The sequence below is a fragment of the Anguilla rostrata genome, chromosome 6 (assembly GCF_018555375.3).
Source record: "Anguilla rostrata isolate EN2019 chromosome 6, ASM1855537v3, whole genome shotgun sequence".
NCBI classification, from domain to species: domain Eukaryota; kingdom Metazoa; phylum Chordata; class Actinopteri; order Anguilliformes; family Anguillidae; genus Anguilla; species Anguilla rostrata.
Window position 1 is genome coordinate 53395566 of NC_057938.1, and position 27779 is coordinate 53423344.

Genomic DNA, 27779 nt, shown 5'->3' on the forward strand with positions numbered 1-27779 from the left:
CTCTGTCTCTCGTTTTTTTCAGTTAGAATACAAACAGGCTGAACACGGTCTCAACAGAAGGTGGATGACATCAGACGACTAGGCCTCAAACTGGCCTTCAGCAGGGTGGGAATGGAAAAATTAGTTCAACCGATTCAGCACCCTGTAGCTCATGAGGAACACAGGAGAACAGGACGCTAGTGCTCGGCTAGGTGTCACTGTGATACAGCCTTACACGCAACTATAATTTACAGAATTTCACTTTTGGTATTTTGACCGGGTTTAACATTAGCTAGCTTGCTAATAGTACCTGCTATCACTGACTGAGTTGGTAGAGCGAGTGTAACATTAGCTAGCGAAGGCATGTGGCGCCAAAACAAGGCACCAAAATTTCTGATGCGATTCGGTCCTGTAGGTACTGGCCATACGGGAACTGATGCCATATTGGTACCGGGTCTCGGTACCCAACCCAAAAAGTCCGAAATGCCTTAGGAGCCAGATTTTCGCCGCTGCTAAAAACCACGCTCCCCCACACCGGGCCCAGGTTTGCGGCCCGGAACGCCGAACGTGCCGACGGTGCCCCCGGAACGCTGAATGGGGGCGGGGGGGCATGGCGGCGCCCGTACCTGTATCTTCGCCAGGCCGCCAGAGGCCTCGGAGATGTTCTGCGGGACGTCGAAGCACTTGGCCGTGTTGATCTTGGCGTTCACCAGCCACTGCTGGAAGTCCCGGAACGCCGTGCGGAATCGCTGCTCCAGAAGCTTCTCTTTGTTCTGGCATTCCCGGGAAGCCTGGAGGCTGAGGCTATGGGGAGGGGGGGGCGGGGGTAACAGACAAGGAACAGATCACAGCTGTCATGGTGGGGAGACTGAAACCCTCACCCAAGAAAGGGACTCGCATTGAGCTCCAGACTTATACTGCCCTACCAACTGCTTTGTTATTAATATTATTCAATTTCATATAATTTCATATTATAAAAACTCATGACCAATATAATAAATATGTGAAAGCAGAGGTGAACAGTGAGACCTGCAGTTTAAAATAAGCTTGGGCACATGAATATTACTGCTATGAATCATTAATCACCACTTTTCTACTGGGCGGCCACTTTTTTTTTTTTCACCTTGTAAACATACAAACTACAAAACAACAGGGTGACCTTCCCTGACCCCGTGCCTGGGCTGGTATTGGGAGACCTTTGACCTCGAGGCTGACCTGTTGTACTCTTTGATGAGGGCGGAGACTCTCTCTGACTGCACGCCCAGGTCCCTGGAGAAGCGGCAGAGATCGTTCAGCTGAGTCTTCAGGCCGTCGGCCATGGGCTCCACACTCTGCAGGCCTTCCAGAATGTCCTGAAACACACGCACACACGCACACACACGCATATACACACACATACACACACGCACACACACGCATATACACACACATACACACACACACACACACACGTGCATACATACAAATGCACACACACGTGCATACATACACACACGCACACGCATGTACACACGCGCGCGCACACACACACACACACACACATACACATACATGCACGCGCATACATACACACCCACACACACACATGCATACATACACACACGCATATACACACACATACATACAAATGCACACACACACACACACAAACACATGCACACACACACACACACACACACGTTTGAGATGAGGAGGAGAGGGGGGAGCACTGTTGCTGTTGCCGCAGTAACCACGATGCACAGAGAGAACAGAGCTGAGCTCCTCCAGATTTCATAAGCGTGTGAGACTGCTCCTTTTCAGGGGAAAGCATGACTCGCCCTCATAGAATGTTGGCCGTGCTTCGGAGGGGGGAGGCCTAAGAGAGCCCTTCCACCCCTGCACAGCCCCTGCACCCCCACAAAAAAACAGCTAAAGGCCCAACATGATGGTCTTAATATTACAAAATAAAACAGCAAAATGCTCACAATGATAGTCTTAATATTACAAGATAAAACAGTAAGAAGCTGCAGTGAGCATTGCTGCTAGACGTACGCAGGGCACACAGCCAGTGGCACGTCTCCGCTTAACGGAATTGGGCTTTTACAAGCGCAAGAGAAAGCAGCCTGGATAGAGCCACCGTGTGAGGACATCAGGGCTGGCGTTTTGTATCCAGAGGAGTCGAGGAGTCATAACTTCCTAATAAAGGCCTTTTCAGCAGCGCAAGCCCCCGCTAGCTCACACCCCCCCCCCCCCAAACCCGCCCCAGTCCCCCCAGCCCCCTTCCCCTCGCTTCCCGCCGCTCCGGCCGCCCAGCACCGACAGCTGCACGCGAGATTAAGCGTCCGCAAGCGCACCCGGCGAACGTAAACAAGCCGGGGAGCCAGGAAGTGGCAGAGGGGGCGGGGGGGTGGGGGGCGGGGAGACCAGGGCCAGCGAGTGCCACAGAGAGAGAGAGAGAGAGAACGAGAACAGGAGGCGTTTTTCTTTTTTCTTTTTTTGTTTTTTAACGGAAACTGCGCCACATCCTCCGTCCGTCCTCCCGCTTGTTTACGCACAAAAACAAACAAACAAAAAAAAAACACGGAAGCGAACAAGTAAAGAGTGAAGAAAGAAAGAAAAAAAAAAAGCAAAACAGCTACAAGTGTTTCAAATTCCTGCAGCAGATGGGCTGGGGTTTGAGCCCGCGCGGCGCGGGACGGGGCGGAACGAATCCCGCCGCTACGGAACTCCGCGGTCCGCGCTCATCTCTCGCCCGCCGAGCCGCGTTCTCCAAGACGTTAAATCATAAACAGACCCGAACACGTGCGAGGGACGGGACGGGACGGGGAGGTTACGGACGGTGAGTGGAGAGTGAGGGGGGTGTGCGTGGACGGGACCCCCGGGGGGCCGTTACCTTAGCGACCTGCCAGCCCTGGACGGCCTCCTCGCAGCTGTTCCTGCCCTCGGCCTGGGCGAGCTGGCGCCCACAGTCGCGCAGCCGGCCCCCCAGCTCCTGCAGGTCGCCCTCCAGCCGCTCGGCCAGCCCGCCGAACTCCCGCTCGGACGTGGCCATCTGCGACAGCGCCCCCTCCAGGCCGTTGCGGGCGCGCAGCGCGGCGCTCTCCCACTGCTCCCAGGCGCCGCGCAGCCCCGCCTCCTCGCGGTCCATCAGCTCGCAGCCGGCGGCCGCCGTGCGCTCCCGCGCCGCCTCGGCGCTGCGCTGCAGCCGGCTCAGACGCTCCTGGCCCCGCTGCCGAGAGTCTATCAGCTCCTGCAGCCGCACCCCCACCCCAACAAAAAAAATTAAAATTTAAAAAAGTTGCTACGGTAACTGCCGCCGTCTGCAGAGGCTCCGCTAATGTTGTTCGTGTCGGCGGCGGCGGCGGCGGCAGCGGCAGCAACGGCTGCTTCTTCCCTTTTCCTTTTTTTTCTTTCCTTTTTTCCCCCTCTCTCGCTGCCTCCCCCTTTGCCCGCCTCCTCCCTCCTTCCTCCTCCCTCTCACTCCCACTCTCTCTCTTACTATCCCTCTCTCGCTTTCCCTCTCTCCCGCCCTGTTTCTCCTTGCCTCTCTCCCCCTCTCTCTCTCTCTCTGTCTCTTTCCCGCTCTCTCTCGCTCTCTCCCTCCCTCTACCTCCCTCGGTCAGCCTCTCACTCTCTCTCCTACTCTCTCTCTGCCTCTCTTGCACTCGCTCTCTCCCTCCCTCCCTCTCTCAGGGTCTGGAGGGAAATGTGTTATTGGAGGATCAGAGACTGTGAAAAACAAACACTTACAGAGGCTGACAGACAGTGAGGGGATTTAACCAGAGCATTATTTTCGGCTATTGTGCGTGTGTGTGTGTGTGTGTGTGTGTGTGTGCGCGTGTGTGTGTGTGAGAAACCTGGACACCGCCAGGCTTTATTCTGATTACAGCGAGAGCGTAGAGAAGCGCCATCACCTGACAGGCAATTAGGCCACGGCAATATAACGGGCTTATTATACATCCGCACTGAAGTACATCTCCCTGAAAATACGCTTCGGTTACAAATCTCTCACATTCAGGACCGAGGAAACACCAAACAAAAAGCACTTTGTGTCCGTGGTTTTTGTCCATTCATGAGCCAGGGATCTACGGATAAGTGCCTAAAAAAAAAGCCCAAGATGCCATTTCATCTCACGTAAGAAAAGCAAAAGCTTTCTGTAACAAAAACACTGGTTGCATTAACCAAACCCTTGGGCTTTCAAGAGTACACAATTAGTGCTATTAACATCAGGAAGAATTAACTGCATAAACATACGCAACTATTTTTTTATTTAATGTGTAAAATACGAACCTAATGTGCAGACTGCAGATTGTATAATTACAGTACATGCAAATAATATATTATATTGCCGATATCTGAAATATTTTTTAGTATACGTCTTTGCCAATCAAAAACACGTTACACAGTATAAGTCATCTCAAACTCCAGGAGGGCCGCTGTGTCTTCTGGTTGTTGACGTGTTCTTGCGCTAAAGTGCTCAGTTTAAGTCACCGATTTAAGCCAGAACTGGCTGCTGAACGAAGGGAAAAAAATCACAAAAACCAGCAGAGTCTGAGGCCCTCCAGGAGTTCGAGATGACTGGAGTTTCACACCCCAGGCGTTTACTACAAATCTTTAACATAACCACGTGACCGCCAACTGTCCAGACCCACGGCGCAACTCACTTCCGCAGACACACTTTAGCCGGCGCCACCTGCGCATGCGTCCTACTAAACGTCCATGAGTGAGTGAGTGAGTGAGTGAGCGAGTGACCACAATTTGCCACGCATAGCCCACACAGCGGCAGTTCCTGCGCGCCGTGGGAAAGATCAGTGGGGTGGGCGTTGACCCCAAGGCCGAGCCCTGTTCCCTGCGCGCTCAGAAAAGGGGGGGACTTCCTGCGCGCTCACCCGCACTTTGGAGAGCTTCCTCTGGAGGGACGCGGCGTCTCCGGTCGCGTCCGCCCAGCGCTGCAGCTCCTCCCTGGCGGACGCCAGCCAGTCCGTCAGGTCCCGCGCCGCCTCCAGGTAGCGCTCGTGCTCGTCCACCACGTCCTCCATCGCCTTCACCTTCCCCTGTGGGCGGAGCCAGAGACCGTGAACTCTGACCCCCGGGTCAGTTGGGAGAGCCTATCGTCTCTGGGCATTTCTCTGGGAAAACTTGTTAACCCCATAGTTTATGTATGTATTATATAGTAAAGTAACCCCCGTTTATGATTGGGTGGGTTGTCAAGTTTTTTTTCCTTATAAGTTCCACAACAGTAGAGGAAGCTAGATAAGGGTCCTTATTAACAAAATGGCTGACAAATTGACCAAATCTCTACAAAATGCATAAACACAAACTTCATTCATTAACACAGCAGGACCAGTGCAACAGACACACTGCAGAAATTATAGCAACGTTTTATCTTATGTGAAGCAATCAATCAATCAATCAATCAATCATTCAATTCTCCCATTTTATATCCCATTTAAAAATCACAGTATGAACCAAAGACACCCATTAAAAACAATTTGCTTAAAATAAACAGACGGATAAAATGATAAATCTGAGCGCCGTGGTAAAGCTCTCACACCACCCAAGCGTTCCCCCACGTCACCCCCCCACCGCGCCCGCGCCCCCCCGCCCCCCCGCGAGGCGTTACCTTGACGACGGCGGCGATGTCGGCGAAGTGCGTGTGCAGCTCGGCCCGGGCCTCCTCGCTGAAGGCGGGGTCGGCGGTTTTGGCGTGCAGCTCGGCGGCCCGCTCGGTCAGGCGGGCCAGGGCGGGGGCGTGGCCCTCCACGTCGGCCAGGACGGCCCGGAAGCGCTCCAGCAGGGCGGCCTTCTCCTTCAGCCCCGGCTGGGGCGGGTGGGGCGCCCCCACCTCCTGCTCCACCGACTCCATCCACTGCCGCAGCTGCCCCTCGCCCTCCTGGAAGCTGCTCCACTGCGCCACCGTCCACTCCAGCCGGCTGCAGGGGGAGACGCACGGTGCTATCAGAGAGAGAGAGAGACACACGCACGCATACACGCACACACACACCCATGCACACACACACACACTCACACACACGCGTACGCGCACACGCACAAAGACGCACACACACGCACACACCACTCCTCCAAACACACATGCGCACACGCACACACCACTCCTCCCATCACACCCACACAGGCACACACAAATAGCTTAGCAGACAATCAGACATTCCAGAACACCCATGGAAATTCACACACAATAAGACACATTCAGACACCTATGTAACTCACACACACACACACAGACACACGCTCACACACGCGCACACGCGTGCAAAGACAAAGAGGGTCAGGGAGAAGTGGGAAGAGGCCCAGCTCGCTCGTGACAGGCCCTATTCATCAACGGACCAGCTTGCTGGCAGCGCTCGCCCCCCCCCCACCGCCAGCCGCCGGCCCCCCCCCCGTGCCCTCGCCAACGGCGGCGAAATTGAAAAGTGCCTCTACTCCAGCGCCCTGCTGGAGAGCCAATTACCGCTTCGCGCCTCCGCGAATCCCGCGCTCTTTCACTCTGCTCTGTATGCAGCCCTTCTGTTCACGAGAGAGAAAAGAACTGCATTTCCCATCAGGCCTCACTCTCCATTTACCTCAACAAAAGGCACTTGATTGTGTTCTTCTGGTTCTAGGAGGGAGGTCACTTAAACACAGACCCATGTCCCCAAGACCAAAACAAGCAATTTCGACCAAGCTACTCGTTTGCTCAGTCGAAAGTAATAACGGCTCAAACTACGGTGTCAGCGGCAGAGAGAGAGAGAGAGAGCGAGAGAGAGAGAGAGAGAGAGAGAGAGAGAGAGCGCACAGCCGTACCACCTGCAGGAGATAGAGCTAATGGCCCAATCTGATCAAAGAATAGAGCAGTCAGAGAGACAAGACTTCTGGGCTGAGATCCAAAAGCCCCTCTCCCCCCCCCCCAGCACCCCTCCCCAAACCCCCCCCCCCCCACAGCCCCTCCCGAGCTCTCCAGAAACGTGCCGGTTCATTGCCTTCTTCAGTGACTGAGAGACCCAGGGCAGACGCTGGCTAACGACACACTGACGGCTCAGAGACTCAGCGGTGCTGTCTGACCCTTCTACAGGAGTCAGACAGACAGACAGATGGATGGACGGACTGACTGACTGACTGACAAACAGACCGACAGAGAAGCAGACAGGCGGACGGACAGATAGACAGACAGACAGACAGACGGGCACAGGAACAGGCGCACAAGGCCTCTGGAGGCCTTGGCCAATCAGAACGACCTTGTCAGCCACAAAACCCCGGCTGTCATTTGGCAAACAGATGCATTCCAACAAAAAAACAAATACATATTCATAAGGATGAAACACACAGATGTGAGAGACCACAGGGTCTCGTCCTGTTTGTCCTGCGACCTGATTTGCAACCTTGGACATTCATTCTTAAGCGTCTGTAACAGCACAGAGCACCTCTAAAAAAAGCCGCATTATCTGTGGCAGTGGGTGGGGGGCGTGTGCGCATGGTGCGTTTAGGGTATTGTGGGTAGGGGCCCATACCTAAGGCAGGTGCAGGGTGGGCTGTGTTGGGGGTATGATGTGGGGGGGTGTGGGGTGCGCAGTACCAGTGGCAGGTTTGGGGGTTCACAGGGGGCATAGTACCTGTGACAGGTGCAGGGTGCGGGACGTGTTGGGGAATGGGGGGTGGAGTGCTGGGGGGGAAGCAGTACCTATAGCAGTTAGGGGTGGAGGTGTGAGTGCATGGTGTGTTGGTAGGCATTGTGAGGTGGGGGGGCGCAGTACCTCTGGCAGGTTTAGGGGTTTGTGGGGGGGACGCAGTACCTGTGTTAGGTGAGGGGTAAGGGAATGAGTGCGTGGTGTGTTGGCGGGTATTATGGGATGGCGGTCACGCAGTACCTGTGGCAGGTTTAGGAGTTTTTGGGGGGGATGCAGTACCTGTGTGAGGTGAGGGGTAAGGGAATGAGTGCGTGGTGTGTTGGTGGGTATTATGGGATGGCGGTCACGCAGTACCTGTGGCAGCTGATGGAGGTCATCAGCACGTTGGCCCACATGTCCTTCAGGCTCTGCAGCTGCGAGCGGATCGCCTCGCGCCCCTCCTCCCTGCTGCTCCGCAGGGCCTGCTCACCCTTCCCCACCGCCATGTTCAGCTTCACCTCGCCCTCACCCTTCATCAGCAGGATGTCCTGCACATGGGGGGGCGGGGGAGGGGGTGTTAGGGACCAATCACCTCTCACCTTTCAACACTAGCCCCTAAGCCAATGATCCAGAAACAACCCAGCAGCACAAATACATAAATACTGAAAGTAACTGGAGTGTACTGTTATAACATGATAATAATGGTTAGTGAGGGTGCTGATGTGTTATAACACATTAATAATGGTATTGTTAGTGAGGCTGCTGGTGTGTTATAACATGCTACTTAATGTACCTTGAGTGAGATACTGATCTTACGACATGTTAGATGCTACATAGTTACTGCAAATAGAGGAGTAGAGGCACTGACCAGCACTACTACCATAGATACCACTTTGTTACTGCGAGTGGAGGCACTATTACCATAGATGCCACTTTGCTACTGCGAGTGGAGGCACTGTTACCATAGATGCGAGTGGAGGAGCGGAGGCACTGACCTGTACTTGCGCCAGCCGTTTCTCCAGCGCCTCCTTGCTGCCGGAGGTGCTCTTGAGGGAGGCCAGGCGCTCCTGCACGCCCTTCAGCCAGGCCCAGGTGCCCTGCAGCGTCTCCTCGAAGGCCTGGTGCTCCTGCAGTGTGGCGTGGCAGCCGCGCAGACGGTCCTTGGCGTCCTTCAGAAGGGCGTGGTACCTGCCCTGCAGCCGGGACGTCTCCCGAACCTCGCCCCCGTCCCCTCGCCCGCTCTCGCTCAGGCCCTGGGCCTCCTGGCACAGCCGCTCGAACGAGTCTCTGTGGAGGGGGAATGATGGCGTGAGACACAAGCAGCGCCCTCTAGTGGCTCTAAAAGGTACAGCTCAGAGTAAAGGGTTACTGTAATGCCATTTTGGATGTGGGGCACAGGTACCTCCAGCTCAGGGCTGCCCAACCCTGTTCATGGATCTAGATTATCCTCACAAAATATTTCAGGACATATTTGGACATTTTACACAAAATAGCCTCCCACAGGCAAACGGCCTTGCCAAAAGAAGGTGGCATGATAAAATTCAGGGGGTCCCTGGATGCCTGTGAGCCTAGCGGGGGGGGGGGGTCCTGGATTAAACCTGGCTGAAAACCCTGAGCCTAAATAAAGGTTAAAGTGAGCAGGTACCTCTCCTTCTGCAGCTCCTTGTGGAACTCCTCCACCCTCTCCAGCTCCTCCTTCTTCTCCGGGATGTGCTGCTTGCTCTCCGCCCTCAGCTCCGCCTTGGCGCTCGCCTCCATCTGCTCCAGCCAGGCGCTGAGCCTCTTCAGACGGCCCTCGAACCTACCGGGCGGGGACGGGAGAGGGCATCCGGTCAGTCCCACGATCCGCATCGGACGTGCGGTTAAGACACAGGACACGCGTTCTCAAAGTCACACGTTCAATGTTGTGCTGAGACACAGAGGGACACAGTAAGCACGTTATTATGAGCGATAAAAAAAAGGGTGTGGTCCCTCACCCGGTCAGCAGGGCGGCGCTCTCCTCCAGGTCCTGCTGGTTCTGCCGGCACTGCTCCACGAAGCTGTCCCAGTCCTGCTGGCTGGAGGAGAGCTGCAGCTGCACCTGTCCCGCGCTGGCCTTGGGCAGGTGCAGGAGCAGCTTCTCCCCCTCCTCGCACACCTGCGTCAGCCGCGTCTCGCCCTCCTCCACCCGCTCCAGCGCCTCCTGCAGGACGGGAGGAGGAACGGCACGCGGGCCGCAGTTAAAAACACAGGAAACGCAGAAAGAGGGAGTGGAGAGAGAGGCAGAGAAGGAGAAAAAGAAGAAAAAAGAAAGGTTGGATTCTGAGCTGCGGTCACGCGGCGTTGTACCTTGAGCTTGCAAAGCTTGTTCTCCATGACGACGGTGTCTCCGGATTGGTCCGCACACCCCTTCACCCCCTCCTTCAGCTTGGAGAGCCAGCCGTGGAACTGCTGCACCAACTCTGCAGCGAGAGAGAGAGAGAAAGAGCGAGATGGGAGGGAGAGATGAGAGAGAAAGAGAGACGGAAAGGTTCAGCGGCGGCGAAGGCTCAGTGCACCGCGATCCGCCCTCTCCGCAGAGGGGTGTGTCTCCCAGGCGAAATGTCAGTCTGGTTGGCGTGGAAACGGCTAAAGACCGAACCAGCCCCCGGGGGGACAGGTGACAGAGCGAACGGGGCGGGGGGAGCTGGGGAATTCTGCGGCGGGACACTGCCATGGCAACAGGTACTGAAGTTCCGCTGCCGCGGGGATATATCTGGCAGCACTGATGGGTAACGGAGCGACGCTAACAACGGTGAGCGAGGGGGGGGGGGGCTTTCTGAGAGGGAGGGGGGCCACCGAGCGAAAGAATAATGTAGGCCTGAACGCCACGGTGTTGCGGCAGCAGCGGGCGAATAATCGCGTGCGTCGGCAGGAAGCCCTCGCTGAGCCGACCCCGTCTCCCTGCGTCCACGCCGCGGAGCGAGGACTTACCAGGATCTCCATCAATAACACGCCCATGCACCCCCCCTCCCCCCCCCGTCCGAACACGGCTCCTCTGCCAGACCAGACATTTAAAACAGATATCTGCTGCTTCACGCACTCAACACTGACACAAGGCAAAGACCAGCGATCTGATAACAGACAAATTTGAATTTATCGAGGCCTAAAACTGAAGCTTACAGCTCCCTGTAGCCTGAGACTAGTAATTAAGGTCTTTCCAGCTAACAGTCACTGGACAGCACTCAGACTATAGAAATGGAAATCTATGAGAAGTGACTACGAAATGTAAGCTAAAAGAAGCACAAATCCCATAATGCACTAGACTGCACACAGCAGGCTATGACGTAAAAGATTCCAGCACCTTAATTGTATTATACACCTTGAGTTAAACAAGTCATCCGAGAATTTTGCTCAAGGCGTCCTCTGAAAAGAATAACTGGTTTACCTGAAAAAGTAATAAATCTATTGTCAGTTAGAAAAAAACTGGAACATGAATTTGAACAACTACTGCGGGGGGGGGGGGGGGGAAGCATCTTCATTTGAATGCAGTACAACCGAAAGCCCGGCTGGAAGTAAATGGACAGCCCTGTCGCTCATCAATGATGAATGCTGGGAACTGGGATACCGGCAACCAATCCAGACCCAGGAAACGAGGCGAGGCAGAGTTAACTGTCAGAAATCAAATGATTCAATCGATCAGACGAGTGCAGAGCAACAGTCCAGCAAGACAAGCAACAACCAGCAGGTCCTGCGGCTCTCCAGGATCAGCTTTGCAGACCCCTGCTATGGACAGACAAACAGACAGCCAGACAGGCAGACATACAGACTTATAGAGAGGCAGTCAAACACAGAGACAGACACACAGAGACAGGCAGGCAGGCAATCAGGAAGACAGATAGACATACAGAGAGTGACAGGCAGTCAGGCAGACACACAGTCAGAAACAGACACACACACACACACACACACACACAGGCAGGCACAAAGACAGACACAGTCAGACACAGACAGATAGACAGTCAGACACACACACACACACACGGGCAGGCACAAAGACAGACACACACACACACAGTCGGACACAGACAGATAGACACACAGTAAGACAGACACACAGATACACAGTCAGTCGCACACGCACACGCACACACACAGGCAGGCACAGACAGATAGACACACAGTAAGACAGACACACAGATACACAGTCAGTCAGACACACACACGCACGCACACACAGACACACAGAGGGGTGGCGGTTGTCCCGGAGACGCCCGGTTGGCGGTTACGGGTTGGCGGTTTCGGGGGCCCTCACCGTTGAAGCGCTGCTGCAGGCCGTCCTGCAGGGAGCCCAGGGTGCGGGCGCAGCGCTGGCTCACCGCCTCGTTGCGCTTGATGAGGTCGGTGAGCCGCGCGCCCAGCCGCCCCAGCTCCTCGGACGGGTACTTCCTGCACAGGGCGCTCAGGTTCTCGCGCGTGGCGTCGATGCCGCCCTCCTGGTTCTGCAGCTCCTTCTGGATGTCCTGCGGGACGGGGGGGGGGGGGCGCAGGTTTACCCGAGAGCGCAGGAGGGGTCATTCTCATTCTCCCACCCCGAAAAAAAAAGGGGAACTCCCCCCATAACACAGGAGAACCCCCCATAGCACAGGGGAACCAACCCCCATAGCACAGAAATACCAATTCTTCCGCCCCCACCCCTTAACAAGCGCATTGTTATTACTCATTCAGGTTATGGTGTTATTTCTATGGTTTTATGTCTTTCTAGGGCTTGCTATGAATGCCATTGGCTGAAACTGTAAATGTGGGCGGGGCCTACCTTCACCCTGCAGATGTGCTCCAGGTCGGAGCCCTGGGGCGGAGCCCCCAGGGAGTCTTCCACGTTGCCCAGCCACTGGGTCATCTGGGAAATGAAGTCCTCCAGCTGCTGCTTCTGGGAGCTGAAGTCCTGGAGGGTGCTCCGGGCCTGCTCGGAGATCTCCTGCGCCTGGCCGATCCTCTTCCTCAGGTCCGCCTCCATAACCTGGGAGAGAGGGAGAGAGAGGCGCGGTCGCTAAAACACCGAGGTAAGCAGCTCACGGGCTCTTGGGACAGTCTGCGGGAGACACAGTAACCATGGCGACGGCGACGAACGCAGGGAGAGCTCCGCCTACCTGCAGCTCGGTGGGCGTCTCCGGGTTTCGGGTGAGCTGCTTCAGCTCGGACACTTTCACCTGCAGGGCCTCCAGCTGAGCCTCCTTAGCCTCCACCTCCACCTGCACAGAGGGACACAAGACAGGTACATACTGTGAACACAGAGCAACACAAGAGCTGGGCCTCCTCTACAGGGACACACACAGAAAAACAAAGTTCTGTGCTTCACTCAGTATATTTCTCTTTATGGAGCCTGTAGGCCCTCTCCAAACAAATACTGTGAGAGTAGACCAGTGCTCACCAACAGTAAGGAACGCTCAGAAAATCTTTAAAATGCGCGCCTGTTAATCGATAAGATCGCCCTCGTCCATGCACATTAATGAGACAATTTTACAGGAAAGCTCAGTTTAAAGGAGAGGAGGCACGCGGAGCGGTGTGGGAGGAGCCTGGGGGAGGAGCCACGTGGAGCGGTGTGGGAGGAGCCTGGGGGAGGAGCCACGCGGAGCGGTGTGGGAGGAGCCCGGGGGAGGAGCCAGGGGAAGAGCCAGAGGCATTGTGGGTAAAAGCCCCGCACCTGGAAGTGGGCGAGGCGCGCCTCCATCCTCTGGCCGCTGCTGAAGTTGCTCAGGCTCTCGCTCAGCTCCGCCACCGAGCCACTGGCCCAGCCGTCCACCTCCTCGTCCATCTTCCGCACGTCCTCCCACAGGGCGGCGCCCTTGCGCAGGCGCTCGATGTTCTCCTCCAGACGCTCAGAGACCTGCGGGCCGCGGGAGGGGAGAGGGGGAGAGGGTGGGTCACGGAGACGCACACCTTTCCCATATCTCAACGAGGCGAACATCAGCAAGCAAACTGTTTTTCCTGTTCGTGACAAACGTTGGCGGCTAGCGGCTAACAGTCTTGAAAGGTACAGCAAAGCCAACAAAAGTAGCCGGAGGAGGAGAAGATTAAAAAAAGAGAACACAAAAGTTGACAATCATTTGGCTGTTATAATACAATTTAAAAAATAACATTTTGTTCCTAACTTTTGAAAACAATCCTGCAGCTAATTCAGAGATGAGAAAAGTCTCCCTCTCTTTGTCGCATCCATCTTCATTAAATGCAACCGTTACAAGAGAACACAGTGTGTTACGATCGCACTCTTTGTCAAATAAACGAGGTCTTCGAGGAATAAACTTGTTCTTCTGTTTCTGCAGAATGTGACGAAAATATTTAAGGGTTCACCGAGCCCTCCTTTAAAACATCCTCATTATGTTTGCTTGTTACTACCGTTTGACATGCATTACAATGCATCTATCGAACAGGATACTTTATCTTTACTTCTCTACAAGAAGCAAAGAGGTTAATCACATTTAAACCCGGATAAGGTGTTTGGGTGGACATTCTAGGCACTCAAAAATCAGATAAGAGTCCTTGCAGGATTGATTCATGAACAGCACCAACCAGTTACCAAGGAGATACACATCACTACCTGTACGTAGAAACCTTCAGTAGGTATTTGAAAATGTGAACTTGAAGCACTGATGTTTATATCGACAGACTCAGCGAACTCACGTCAAGCCACTGATCTACGATGGCGTCCATGTCCTTCCGGATCAGCTGGGTCTCACAGTCCGGAATCTTCTTCAGCTCATTCAGCAGGTGCTTCCCTTTGCTGGTGAACTGGTCCAGGTGCTCCTGGCCTCCGACCATCTCCACCTTGGCCGCCTCGTGCTGGCGACGACATCGCAAACACGCGGAACGCTTTTAGCGAAAGTGTCGGAATCGCGACGAGGCTGTAACAACAGCCCTCTGCCACCAGGGGGCAGGCTCACAAAGTGTAATCACAGGACTGATAAAACCAACAGGCCCAACAGTGTTTCCCGCAGTGGGTTATCACTACCATATGATTTGAAATTACTGCTGTGTACACAAAGGGACTGAAAATTAGACTTATTTGTTGTTATTAAGACTGAAGAGAAGAATTAAAAAAATGGAATGACAGCACAACGATCAACACGGTCAGCCAACCTGGAGGCCTGGTGAAATGAAAATAGAAGCTTTCATTTGAAGTGCAAGGCTGGCAGTGAAAGCTGTGGACAGGTACTGGGGGGTGGTTGAGGTGGTATTGGGATGACGGACGGGTACTGGGGGGTGGTTGAGGTGGTATTGGGATGACGGACGGGTACGGGGCGGGGACACCGTGGGTCTCACCCGGGACAGCAGCCTCCGGATGTCCTCCTGGTCCTTCGGGGCAGTCTTGATCTCGGCGACGGTCTCTGCGGCGTCCACCACGCCGTGCACGCTGGAGCGCAGGCTCTGGTACTCCCTCATCAGCTCCACCAGCGCGCCGCACTGCTCCTGACTGCAGGGGGGGGGGGGGGGGGGGAAACACCAGCGCGTTACCGCGGCGACTGGCTCCCGAAGCCCAAAACTGATACTTCATCATCGCAATGTCTCGCTCCCGAAACCAAAGTCTACCCACACCCAAACAGCGCCTACTCCCCCCCAGGACTGATACTCATCACCACAATGTCCCGCTCCCAAAACCAGGGAGGGAGAGAGAGAGACAGAGGGAGAGAGAGGGAGGGCAGGACTGTTGGAGAGGGAGAGAGAGAGAGAGAGAGCGTGAGGGAGGGAGAGAGACGAGGAGGGAGAGGGAGACAGAGGGAGAGAGAGAGGGAGGAAGGGGGGGGGGGGGTGAGAGGCAGACAGCAGACTCACATTCCACCAGCATTACTCCGCACGAATCCGTGGGAGTGCCAGAGATTCCCCCAAACTGAATGCAGAGCGTCGAGGCGTGAAATTCACAGAGGACAATCAAAAGCGATTCGAACCCGTGGTCCATTAGACACGGAAAGACCCCGAGACCGTAGCGAGCAGAGTACAAACTCATCAGACAGAAGAGAGAGGTCTCCAGGCGCACACACACACCTCCTGCTCCTTTTCAACACTCTGCTTTCAAACTGCGGCAGGCCAGACGTTTAAATTACACGACCCGACCGCGCCCACGTTTCAAAAGCCGTGTCGACCCTCGTCCCATTAATAAATTATCTGGAGCGCTCCAGGTTTGCTTTGTATTTAAATGGCACTTCAAAGCAGCATTTAAATTTTTTTATTCAAGAAGCCTTTCAAAAAAAATGCATTTATTCTTTATTTTGTGTCAATATATAATTGTTCAATTTATAACCTATTCATGCACGTGTTTCCAGACAAAGGCCCTGGGAATAAGCTAAAGAGGGCGACGCCAAATGAAACACGGCTTTTTAGCCATAAAACGCTCTCTTCATTCTGTTTGCCCAACTTAAAAATCCCATTTAAATCCACTTTGACCTTCAAAATCCTTAACAGGGTGAGCCACCCAGCAGCCATATTGGTTCTTTACTCTCTGAAGTCAGTTACGGCTCCCTCACCTGTCGGCGATGAGCCTCCTGGTGGCGTCCCAGGAGGACGTCACCATGGCGATCTCGCGCAGCGCCTCCTCCGCCTGCTCGCCGTCCCGCTGCGCCAGCTGCTGCCCGCGGTCCCGCAGCCACTGCTCCTCGTGCTGGAAGGAGTTCAGCTCGTCCTCCAGCTGCGCGAAGAACCGCAGCCTGGGCCAATCAGGAGACGGGAGGGCATTATTACATCACAATACATACATTATTATTATTATTAACCAATCACGCAAGGGGAGCGCGTTGTTACATTACTATTATTTTCATTAGTAGTATTATTATTATTTAAAATGAATTAAATACATGTAGAGTCTGGTAAATTGCTTACTATTATTATTCCAAGTAAATTGAACAAATGTTATAATGTTCGTTAAATTATCATTTTAAATTTTTTATTATTTGCTTGGTAGATGTATTTAGTCTATTTGAGCCAAAATACCAATGGCAACCCTGTGTATGAAACCCTGAAACAGACTCAGCCCCCCTGTAAGGTTTTGGGGGGGATATCCCAGGTACCTGTGCTGCAGGGCGGGCAGGCTGGGCTCCCTCAGGCCCTGCTGGGAGGCCTTCTCCTCCACGTCCTCCACGCCGCGGAGCAGCTGCTCCTTGCGCTGGCGGAAGGAGGCCCAGAGCTGGCCCAGCGCCTCCGCCTCGCTCTGCCGGGTGCCCAGCGCGCTCTGCACCTCCTCCAGGGCGGCGGCCAGGGCGTCGGCCAGCGCCCGGCAGGAGGCGCGCCGCTCGGCCCCGCCCTCGCACAGGTGGTAGTGCGCCTTGCTCAGCTGGCCGTCCAGCCCCGCCGCCTGCGCCTCCAGCCGCCCCACGTCCGGCACCGCCGCCCCCTCCAGCTCCCGCCGCAGCGCCTCGGCCCGGCCCCGGTCCCAGCTTCCGGAGCCTTCCACCGTCCGGCGCAGGCCCTCCAGGACCTGGCGGGCGGCGGCCCGCGTCCGCAGGAAGGCGGCCAGCCGCTCCAGGGCGTCGGCCCGCCGCTGGGCCAGCCGCCGGGCCTCCAGGAAGGGCTGCAGGCAGTCCTCGCGCCGCCCCTGCAGCAGCTGCAGGTCCGCCGGGTCGCAGGCGGCGCACAGGGCGTCGGCCCGCCGCTGCAGGCTCTCCTGCGCCCCCGCCTGCGTCTGCAGCAGCGCCGTCCTCTCCTGGGGGGGGGGGGGGCGAACCGTCAGCCACAGCGCACGCTTCATTGGCTGGACCGCAACAGCGGGGCCAGCCCTACAAACGCGAATGTCTGTGACTGAGTGGCTGAGTGAGTGATGCAGTCACACCATTGGTCGGCTGGTCCAGCCATACACTAGGTTTTGACCTGGTCTTGTGATTTTATACAAGATCACAGTAACTTCCTCACACCCAGCAGAAAAAATATTTACTTTTTTTATTTATTTATTTTTTTACCTAATGTAAGTGTCTTGGATGACAAAGACATGCTGGAGTGAAAATAATTTCAAAAAATATTATCTCTTTCATTTTTATTGAATGTCCCTTGTAGTGTAAGGTTTCAGCATAATAGAACACAGTAGTTCTTTATATAAAGACCAGACACTACAGGGGACAAAAATTAACTGAAATTGAAAATTTAAATTAATTCTCAAGAACAGGAAAACCTGTTTATATTTTCCATTTAACAACACCCCATTATGGGTTCATCACATGAGGGTTTTTATTAGATACTGGAGTTTCGTGGCATTCACAAAGCATAGTAGAACCCTCAGTGTAAAAATAGCACTAGATAAACACGCACAGATGGCCGATTTGCATAACGCAGCTGATAACGATCATGTGACCGCACCTTAATGTGGGCGTCGGCCGCCTGCAGGTCCGTGATGTCCACGAGGGAGTTGGCCTGCAGCTCGTCCAGGAAGTCCTGGCTCCACTGGGACACCTGCAGCAAGGCCTCGTCAAACTTCTCCACCTGGGATATGTGGGCCTGCAGCTTCTCAATCCTGAGTGACAGGGAAAAGGAACCAATCATACGGTCACCAGAACTGTACAACCACCAATCAAACATTACCAGAACCATACAACCACCAATCAAATGTCACAGAACATCAACCCCCAAATCAACTCAAACCACAACCACAATCAAGATTACAGAACCATGACAACCACAATCAACACATACTTTGAGGGATCAACAATGAGACAGAAACAGTGATTCTGTGAGATATAAACGTGAGACAGGGCACATCTGTGAACTGATTCTTTAACGAGGACCACGAGGCTGACCTCCTGTCCGTCACGCTCACCTGTGAGGTATGGCCTCCTTCTGGGCTCCCCACCTCCTCTCCAGCTGCTGGAGCTCGTCCGTGAGCTCCTTCACCGTCTCCTCAGACGCCGTGGGGTGCAGGGACACCCCCAGACTGGCCAGGCCCTGGTACATGGACTCATGCGATGGCACTTCAGATTGCAGGTCCTGAACAGGACAGGGGTAAAGTTACTCTATATAGCGCAAAGATACTCTATAGTGCACAGATGTTCAGCTTTGCTGTGTTCCTCTCGTTATCATTACTAGTTGCTTACAGGAGGTTCCACTGCCTAATATTGCTATAAATGGATTTTATGTCTTTGGCCACACCCTCTCATTAATATTAACAACGAGATAGCGAATCAGAGCTATGTGTAGTACCATTATGTACACAGAAAGACATCAGATCCAGATTGGGGAAAGATTGGAAATGTGCATAGTTTTTAACCCTTTAGGGGTGTAAGATGAAAAATATGTGATTAGAATGTTCTCAACTGAACATTCTAATGCTGATGTCACAATCACTACTGGTAACAGAAAGCATTGGAGTTCCAGAACACTGACTTTTAAAAAAACATTCCAAAAACCCTACTTCAAAGGGTTTTAATAAAAAAATAAGTGCAACCTTGCATTTTTTTAACATTACCTGAACAGCCTGCAGCTCGGACTGCAGCTTGGTTTTATCTGCAGAGAGGCACTGGGACTCCGAGCAGCACAGAGACTCGCACCTCTCTATCCAGGCCTGGAAGCCGGAGCGCTCCCTCTCGTATCTGAAGCACACAGGAGACGCGCTCTTTCAGGAGAACGGGTCACAATTAAACCCCCGCGTCCCGTCCCAGACACCGCGGGAGGATTACCACATGCCAATCATTCACCGTATCTATAGAAACCGCACAGAGGCCGGCCTTGAGCCCATACGGCACTGAGCACACACATGTAATTTCAAAAAAAAAAAAAAATCAAATAAAAATGTTATTAAGAACCTTCTTTTCACATGGTGGTCAATTTTACACACTCAGCAGATTTGAGGTTATCACACCCAGAACACACACACACACCCAGAACACACACACACACACACGCACACACAAGAACACGACAACACAACACACGACACACACACACAGCACCACACACACACCACACCACACAGCACGCAACAAACACACACACACGCACATGCGCACACGCACACATTCACATCATATGTAGACCTATTCAAACACACCTAACATGTAGAAAATACACACGCACGCACACACACACACTCTAACACTCACACAAAGACACATACATACACACACACTCACACAAAGACATACACACACACACACACACACACACACACACACACACACACACACACACACACACACACACACACACACACACACACACACACACACACACACACACACACACACACACACACACACACACACACACACACACACACAGCTTTCTACGTGAGGAAGATGATGGTGGAGGCGGAGTTAAGCCTGAGACCGAGCTGAGGTGGCGTGTGGCAGGATGAGCTGAAGAGTGCCCTTCGTATCCGTGCGCATCGGGCGCTAGGCGACGGGCCGCGGTGGGGGGGGGGGGGTTCGGGGTGGTGGTGGGGGGGGGGGGCCGGACACAAAGGGGGCCGGTCCTATCTCTCCACAGCACTCAGCACTGCTCTTAATCCAGCACTTCATCCCGACCGCGAGTGAGAGAGGACTGTGGCCCCCTCTCTCTCTCTCTCTCTCACTTTATCTCTCTCTCTCTCACGAGCGCGAGCATCTAAATGTGTTAAAATGAGCTTCTCTCTTTCACTCTCCCTCTCACTCGCTCTCTCCACTCTCTCCCTCTCTCATTCACTCCCTCCCTCCTTCTCTCCCTGTCTCTATCCCCCTCTGTCGTGCTCTCTTTCCCTCTCATTTTTCTCTGTCTCTCATGCACATGCATCCCTTAAAAGTGTAAAAACAGAGCAAACAGCTCAGCGCTAAATTAACTCCATTCAACACAATTCATAGGAGGCTAACAGTGTCCCAGTGCACTCCATTAAAAATACTCTGCACAGAGCTGATTTTACACTGAACTCTCTGCCATGAAAGCAAGTATTATTTGGAGGGGGTGGGGGGTCTGACCTCTGCCAGAGGGACAGCAGGTTCTCCAGCCGGGCCTGCTTCTCCTTGGCCAGGCGCAGGGCGCCCTCGTACCCCTGCTGCAGCTCGGCCACCTCTCTCTCCGGCTGGGCCCGGTCCCCCAGCCTGCGCAGCCCCGCAGACAGGGCCTGCAGCCGGGCCTTCAGCTGCTCCAGAGCCTGGGTCACATCCTGGGGGGAGATACACACACGTTACACACACAGAGCCTGCAGCCGGGCCTTCAGCTGCTCCAGGGCCTGCGTCACATCCTGGGGGGGTGGATATACACACGTTATACACACACACACCACACACCACAGCCTGGTCACATCCTGGGGGTGGGGGGGGGGGATACACACACACGTTATACACATACACGCATACACACACAGAGCCTGAGTCACTCCTGGGGCACTTACCACGCCACACAGAGCCTGGGTCACATCCTGGGGAGGGAGATACATACACGTTATACACATACACGCACACACACACAGAGCCTGGGTCACATCCTGGGGAGGGAGATACATACACGTTATACACATACACGCACACACACACAGAGCCTGGGTCACATCCTGGGGAGGGAGATACATACACGTTATACACATACACGCACACACACACAGAGCCTGGGTCACATCCTGGGGAGGGAGATACATACACGTTATACACATACACGCATACACACACAGAGCCTGGGTCACATCCTGGGGAGGGGGGGTATACGTGTGTTATACACACACACACACACACACACACACACGTGCGTTACACACACACACCATAAGTCTTTATCTAAGACCACAGTTACACAAACAACAAAGGGCCCCGTTCATGTTCAAAATTTCTGTGACTCTATTTGTAGAGAGCCCTGACACATTTCCTCACCATATGGCTCTGGAGGGCTCTGTAGGTCTCTGATGATGATGTACAAGAGGTGACAGGGCTGTCCAGCTTGTCTTTGAGCTCGTCCATTGTTGTTTTCACCTGGCCAAAAAATCAATCACAAAAAAAAAAAAAAATCAACCAACAATGAATGTGACGTGTCCTCTCAGGTGAATGTGACGTGTCCTCTCAGGTGAATGTGATGTGTCCTCTCAGGTGAATGTGATGTGTCCTCTCAGGTGAATGTGATGTGTCCTCTCAGGTGAATGCGATGTGTCCCCTCAGGTGAATGTGACGTGTCCTCAGGTGAATGTGATGTGTCCCTGAGTGATGCCCCTCAGGTGAATGTGATTGTCCCTCGGTGATGTGATGTGCCTCAGGTGAATGTGATGTGCCCTCAGGTGAATGCGAGTGTCCTCAGGGATGTGAGTGCCGGGAATGACGTTCTAAGTGGCGGTTTGCGCGCACCTGTCCCAGGCCGCTGTTGAACCTGTGCAGGTGGGAGGCGCTCTCCTGCAGCTGCCCCCCCAGCTGCTCCGCGCTCTCCCGCAGCTCCTCCCAGTACCGTCCGATCTGCGTCAGCCGCGCCTTGATCCGCGCCGCCTCCCCCGACGACACAAACTGCCCCAGCGCCTGAGACTCCGCCTCCAGGCGGGGCAGGACCGACACCCGCTCCTCGAGCTCCGCCCCCACAGCCTGCCGCAAAGGAACCAGAGACCCACGGTTCGAAAAGGACGCGCAAAACAAATCCAACGTTTCTGGATTGTGAGGAATTTTATTTTTGTTTTTTGACAACGCAGAATAAATGGACTGTACATTAAGGATTAATGAAAGGCAGGGGAGCCAAACTCCAGTCCTGGAGGGTCGTAATGACAGGTGTAGTCTTACTATAGTCTCACTGCAGTCTTACTGTATAACTACTATAGTCTTACTGTAGACGTACTGTAGTTTTACTGTAGTATTACAGTAGTTTTACTATAGCCTTACTGTAGTTTTACTGTAGTGTTACAGTAGTTTTACTATAGCCTTACTGTAGTTTTACTGTAGTGTTACAGTAGTCTTACTATAGCCTTACTCCAGTGTGTAGCAGTGAGGTCTGTACCTTCACAGTGTTGATCTGGGACTCCAGGGGGTTGGAGGAGGTGCTCAATGAATCTAGAACCTTCTCCTTCTCAGAGATCCAGGAGGAGAAGTCCTCGAAGTCGCTCCCGAACCTCTCCCACTGAGCTTTCATCGTCTCCAGCTGCTTAACGCTGGAGAGAGAGAGAGAGAGAGAGAGAGAGAGAGAGAGAGAGAGAGGAGGGGAGTTTTGTCATTAAACAAGCTCTTTAGTCATGAGAGAAGACAGATGAAAGGCCCTTGGATAAAGAAATAGAACCAGTGACAGACCCTACGGCTAGCATTTCCAATACGATGAATGCTGGGATTGAGAGAGAAGCAATCCCAGCACCCAGGTACCACTGTTAGACTGACAGGCTGCTAATCGGCACTACAGCGGTCTGCTATTGGAGGCAGTGGAGATAAGAATCAGCTGTGTGTGTGTGTGTGTGTGTGTATGAGTGTTTGTGCGTGAGCGTGTGCATGCTTGTGTGATGGTTCTACTGCTAGAGTACCACTGTAGAGCTTGTTTGTATGAAACTACCGCCGGCCCAACAGAGGTGCTCGCTGGCTGGGCTGGACCAATGAAAACACAGGAATAAGCGCCAAACGGGGGGGTTAAGCGAGCGTTTGGGGCTCATTACTCTTTCTTTAGCCCCTCCCCCACGCGCTGGGCCTGCTCGCTGAGGGACCGGGCCTGCTGCTGGAGCTCAGCCTGGTTCTTCGGGCCCAGCTGGATCTCTGCTGCCCTCTTCAGGAGGACGTCCACCTGCGCAGCCTGCAGCTCGCTCTGCCTGCTCAGCTCCTGCACGCAGACGCAGACACAGACACACACAGACACACAGATGCGCACACACACACACCCAGACACAGACACACAGACACACAGACACGAACCACAGCACAAACACACGCAGACCAGACACACACAGACACACAGATGCACACGCACACACACACACAGACACAGACACACAAAAACATACACAGACACAGACACAGACACACACAGACGCACACACACACAGACACACAAAAACATACACAGACACATGCAGACACACACACACACACACACACACAGAGACACACACACACACGAACGCAGACACATGCATAAACACACACACACACACACACACACACACCCAAATGCAGACACACAAAAACAAACAGACACAAAGGTAAGTTAGGTATTATTTCTCCTCCAGGCCTTTGCGCAGTTGCGTGCGTTTTTAGGGGCTGTTTCTCCGGGGTGCAGCTGGACTCACCCGGGCCTGCTGCAGCTCTGTAGTCAGGCTCTCCAGGCTGCTGAAGGTGAGCTCCCTCTCCAGGGCAGAGCCGGCCTTGCCCACAAACTCCTGCAGCTGCTCCCGCTCGCTCTCAAACTGCTGCCATGCATCCAGGGTCGCCTGAGGGTGTGACACACACACACACACACAGGCATACACACACACGCACGCACGCACACACACACACGCGCGCACACACACACACACACACACACACGAGAGGGGTGATTTATGTTAAAGGTGGTGTGGGTGGGCTATACCACCCCACTAACAGGAGAGGGGGGATTTGTCTTAAAAGGTGGTGCATCTGGGCTATACCACTCCTCGATAAGGAGAGGGGGGATTTGTGTTAAAGGTGGCATGGGTGGGCTGGGATGGCGCACCTGCAGACCCCGCTCCTGCGCCTCGGTGGTCTGGTCCATCTTGCCGAGCGTCTCCTCCAGCTTCTGCAGGTCCGGCTGAAGGGAGGAGCTCAGCACCCCCTCCACCTGCAGCTGCTGCCCCCGCGAAATCTGCAGCTCCGCCTCCTTCCTCTTCGCCCGCAGGTGCTTCAGCTGTTGCTGTGGGGACGCAGGGCATGGAGTCAACATCCCACAATCCCCCATTCCACGCGGGATTATCAATGGGATAGGCCCAAATGAGATGCATCCGTAACATCTGTAACGTGTCTGTAACGTGTCCTTAATATGTCTGTAATGTGTCTGTAACATGTCTGTAATGGGTTTGCAATGAGTCTGTAATGTGTCTGTAGCATGTCTATAACATATCCGTAACGTGTCCACAATGAGTCCGTAATGTGTCTGTAATATCTCAGTGACGTGTCTGTAACGTGTCCATAACCTGTGCGTAATGTGCCTGCAGCACATCCGTATGTGCCTGCGTGTGTCCGTACGCCCCCACGTTGCCATGGGTTCACACACAGAGCAGGACGGGGACCACAAGCGCAAACACCATTACAAGCCTTATCCATCTACCCAGCGGGATACCACATCTCTTCCTTACTATTTATACAGCTCAGATCCAAACGTGGGGCCTTTGTGTTCCTAATGCAGCCGAATAAAACATGAGCAGAGGCCACTGGTGAGCGGATGTAAAAACTGGGCCGTGGCCTGAAGGCAGGATCTTAATTTTTTTTTCTTTTTTTATTGCACGTCCGTGTGTATTGTACTGCCGGATTGTACTACACAACAGGCCCGTCTCTGTCCTGTGGCTACATGTAGCATGTTAGATTACGTTAGAATCAGAAATAAAGGAGGCCGTCATTTTTATATGCTGATAAAAAAGAACAATTTTTTCTTATAAGATTGTAAAAAACTGCATACAAGAGTGTAGCCATCCTCCATATCTATTTTTATGTGTTGACGTTCGTCAACGCACCATTAACTATTCAGAAGAAAAGTGAGCACGTGGCGTTTGGTTAGAATGATATTTCATCAGCTTTCTGAAAGTGCAGAGAGGATGTGTAATCGTACTCCATTTTATTAAAATGTTCTTAGCTGTACATTCTAATGCTGATGTAACAGACACTACCGGTAGTCGAAAGCAATGGAGTTCTAGAACACGGATTTAGAATGTTGAAAAAAAAAAAACCATTCTAAAAAAAACTCAAAGGGTTAAAGAAGGTGAGAGTTGAGACTCGAGGGGAAGGGAGCTCACGGGTGGCGCCCCCTACCTGGTAGATGAGGAAGAGCTGCTGGGCCTCCCTCACGCTCTCAGTGTCCAGGATCCTGCGGGCCTCCGCCTCCGCCTCCTGCTGGCCCTGGAGCAGCTCCTCCAGCGTGCTCCGCACCTCCCCCCGGAACTGCACGCAGTCCCCCACCGCCGACACCACCTTCTCCGACTGGGGGGGGGGTGGGGAAGGAGAGCAGAGCGAGGTCATGCACACCGAACGCTGGGCGGCAGCACTGCATAATGCAAGGTTTTCCCGGGCACGGAAAGGGTCCTTGGTGCACCCCATCACTGGATCATATGTGTGTATATTTTGCAATACATGGGCCTCGGTACTAGGGCCCATACTGGCTTTGGCGACCTATAAGAGCAGAGTTATACTCTTTTCTACCATTGAGGAGACACCACAGGCCCTGGATTTACCTCAGACAGGGAGGAGATGAGGGGTTTTACCTCAGACAGGGGGGAGATGAGGGGTTTACCTCAGACAGGGAGGAGATGAGGGGTTTTACCTCAGACAGGGAGGAGATGAGGGGGTTTACCTCAGACAGGGAGGAGATGAGGGGGTTTACCTCAGACAGGGAGGAGATGAGGGGTTTACCTCAGACAGGGAGGAGATGAGGGGGTTTACCTCAGACAGGGAGGAGATGAGGGGTTTACCTCAGACAGGGAGGAGATGAGGGGTTTTACCTCAGACAGGGAGGAGATGAGGGGTTTTACCTCAGACAGGGAGGAGATGAGGGGTTTACCTCAGTCAGAGAGGAGATGAGGGCTTTGAAGTCGGCGGAGAGTTTGGTGAGGGCCGCTCCCTGCTTCTTGGCCTCGCCGTCGGTGCACACCTCGATCAGGGCGGCCAAACGGGCCTTCAGCCATCCCAGGTTACCCTCCTGCTCCTCCGCGTCCCGCCGAAGCTCCTGAGAGAGAGGGGGAGAGAGAGAGAGTGTGAGTGTATGTGTGTGTGAGAGAGAGAGAGAGAAAGAGAGAGAGAGAGTGTGTGTGAGAGTGCGTGTGTGTGTGTGAGAGTGTGTGTGTGTGTAAGGTTGTACAGTATCACACGGCTCTGGCGCAGTGTCCTCTGTAACGCTGACTCAGGGGGGCGCTGCTCACCTCGATGGTGGTCCTGACCTGGCCGTACTTGCTGGGGTCGCTGGCCCGGTTCCTGAGGAGCCGGAGCTGGCTCTCCTTGGACGAGAGCCAAGCGGAGAGCTCGGAGAACCTGGGGGAATCGAGACAGTGCAGCGTTTTCACATTTTAAAGTTTGCAGACTTTAACAATAACCACACAAGCACTTTTTATGCACATGCTCACCTGTCTGCAGACTTTAACAATAAGCACTTTTTATGCACATGCTCACCTGTCTGCAGACTTTAACAATAAGCACTTTTTATGCTGTCCATGACAATATTCTTACACCAATTCCCCTAGTGATGTTACTGTAGTCGTCTTCCATCTCTACCCATGGGAAGCCAGATCTGTTCCCCTCTCAACCAATGGGAAGCCAAGCCTGGAGCACTACACTACAGGCATTTAGCGAACACTTTTATCCAGAGAGACTTAAACAGTGTATATCCATCTGTATAAGTAGACAATAACGAAATACCTTGCTCAAAGGAACAACAGCAGTGTCCCTTCATATCTCCCAGGTAATAAACTGAATTAATAGTACGACTGATTGGCCAGACTGTCTCCACACCTGATTCCCAGGTGATGGGAGGGTGGAAAACCACCAGTTCTTGGCCCTCGAGGACCATGACTTACAGTGAGTTACACGGCTTCAGGTTATGAACCCAGTTCCCTAACCACTGTACTCTGAACAGCGTCACTGGCCCTCACCTGGAGTTGAACTCCTTCCACTTGTCCGGGTGCTGCTGGAGCTTCTGGTAGGTGGAGTCGATCTGCGCCTTGACCTCGTCCAGGGCCTTCCTGCTGCTCTCCGCGGTCCGGTGGGCCGAGTCGCCTTCCGGAAGCTTCTGGCACAGCTCCTCCATGTGCTGCAGCCGCTTCTCGCACAGCGCCTGGGGGCCCTTCTCCCGGAAGAAGGCCTGGAGGGCGGGAGCAGAGAGAGGGAGAGAGGGGGTGGGGAGAGAGAGAGAGAGAGGAGGGAGGGAGAGAGGGAGAGAGAGAGAGAGAGAAAGAGAGAAAGAGAGAAAGAGAGAAAGAGAGAAAGAGAAAGAGGGGGAGAAAGAGAAAGAGGGGGAGAAAGAGAGAGAAAGCGTGAGAGAGAGAGAGGGAGAGCGAGGGGGAGAGGTGGAGAGGGGGAGAGAGAGAGAGAAAGCGTGAGAGAGAGAGAGAGAGGAGGAGTCAGGTCATCGCTCTCTCACGCCACAGGGTGTGAAGCGCACCCGTCCCGTTCCGAGTGTTTCATTAACAGGTGCTTCACCTGCTTCCTCTGG

At 53.7% G+C, this 27779-nt stretch overlaps 1 protein-coding gene across 1 annotated transcript in view; it reads right to left on the reverse strand.

Annotated features, from left to right (window-relative positions):
• LOC135258055 (nesprin-1-like) overlaps nucleotides 1-27779 on the reverse strand; it is a 161438-nt gene that overhangs the window by 94528 nt on the left and 39131 nt on the right. The window contains exons 26-57 of the mRNA XM_064341253.1: nucleotides 27220-27428; nucleotides 26494-26602; nucleotides 26136-26300; nucleotides 25391-25558; nucleotides 24102-24278; nucleotides 23698-23838; nucleotides 23071-23231; nucleotides 22431-22581; nucleotides 21797-22024; nucleotides 21332-21430; nucleotides 20444-20631; nucleotides 18961-19084; nucleotides 18316-18482; nucleotides 17859-18012; nucleotides 16580-17211; nucleotides 16040-16219; nucleotides 14841-14991; nucleotides 14202-14360; nucleotides 13225-13407; nucleotides 12671-12772; nucleotides 12337-12540; nucleotides 11836-12043; nucleotides 9891-10003; nucleotides 9539-9744; nucleotides 9208-9363; nucleotides 8558-8849; nucleotides 7938-8110; nucleotides 5582-5891; nucleotides 4848-5012; nucleotides 2852-3208; nucleotides 1195-1331; nucleotides 606-783 (exon numbers count right to left, since the gene is read on the reverse strand). Coding sequence (XP_064197323.1) covers nucleotides 606-783; nucleotides 1195-1331; nucleotides 2852-3208; nucleotides 4848-5012; nucleotides 5582-5891; nucleotides 7938-8110; nucleotides 8558-8849; nucleotides 9208-9363; nucleotides 9539-9744; nucleotides 9891-10003; nucleotides 11836-12043; nucleotides 12337-12540; nucleotides 12671-12772; nucleotides 13225-13407; nucleotides 14202-14360; nucleotides 14841-14991; nucleotides 16040-16219; nucleotides 16580-17211; nucleotides 17859-18012; nucleotides 18316-18482; nucleotides 18961-19084; nucleotides 20444-20631; nucleotides 21332-21430; nucleotides 21797-22024; nucleotides 22431-22581; nucleotides 23071-23231; nucleotides 23698-23838; nucleotides 24102-24278; nucleotides 25391-25558; nucleotides 26136-26300; nucleotides 26494-26602; nucleotides 27220-27428 — 6147 coding nt within the window. The remainder of the gene's footprint in view (nucleotides 1-605; nucleotides 784-1194; nucleotides 1332-2851; nucleotides 3209-4847; nucleotides 5013-5581; nucleotides 5892-7937; nucleotides 8111-8557; nucleotides 8850-9207; nucleotides 9364-9538; nucleotides 9745-9890; nucleotides 10004-11835; nucleotides 12044-12336; nucleotides 12541-12670; nucleotides 12773-13224; nucleotides 13408-14201; nucleotides 14361-14840; nucleotides 14992-16039; nucleotides 16220-16579; nucleotides 17212-17858; nucleotides 18013-18315; nucleotides 18483-18960; nucleotides 19085-20443; nucleotides 20632-21331; nucleotides 21431-21796; nucleotides 22025-22430; nucleotides 22582-23070; nucleotides 23232-23697; nucleotides 23839-24101; nucleotides 24279-25390; nucleotides 25559-26135; nucleotides 26301-26493; nucleotides 26603-27219; nucleotides 27429-27779) is intronic.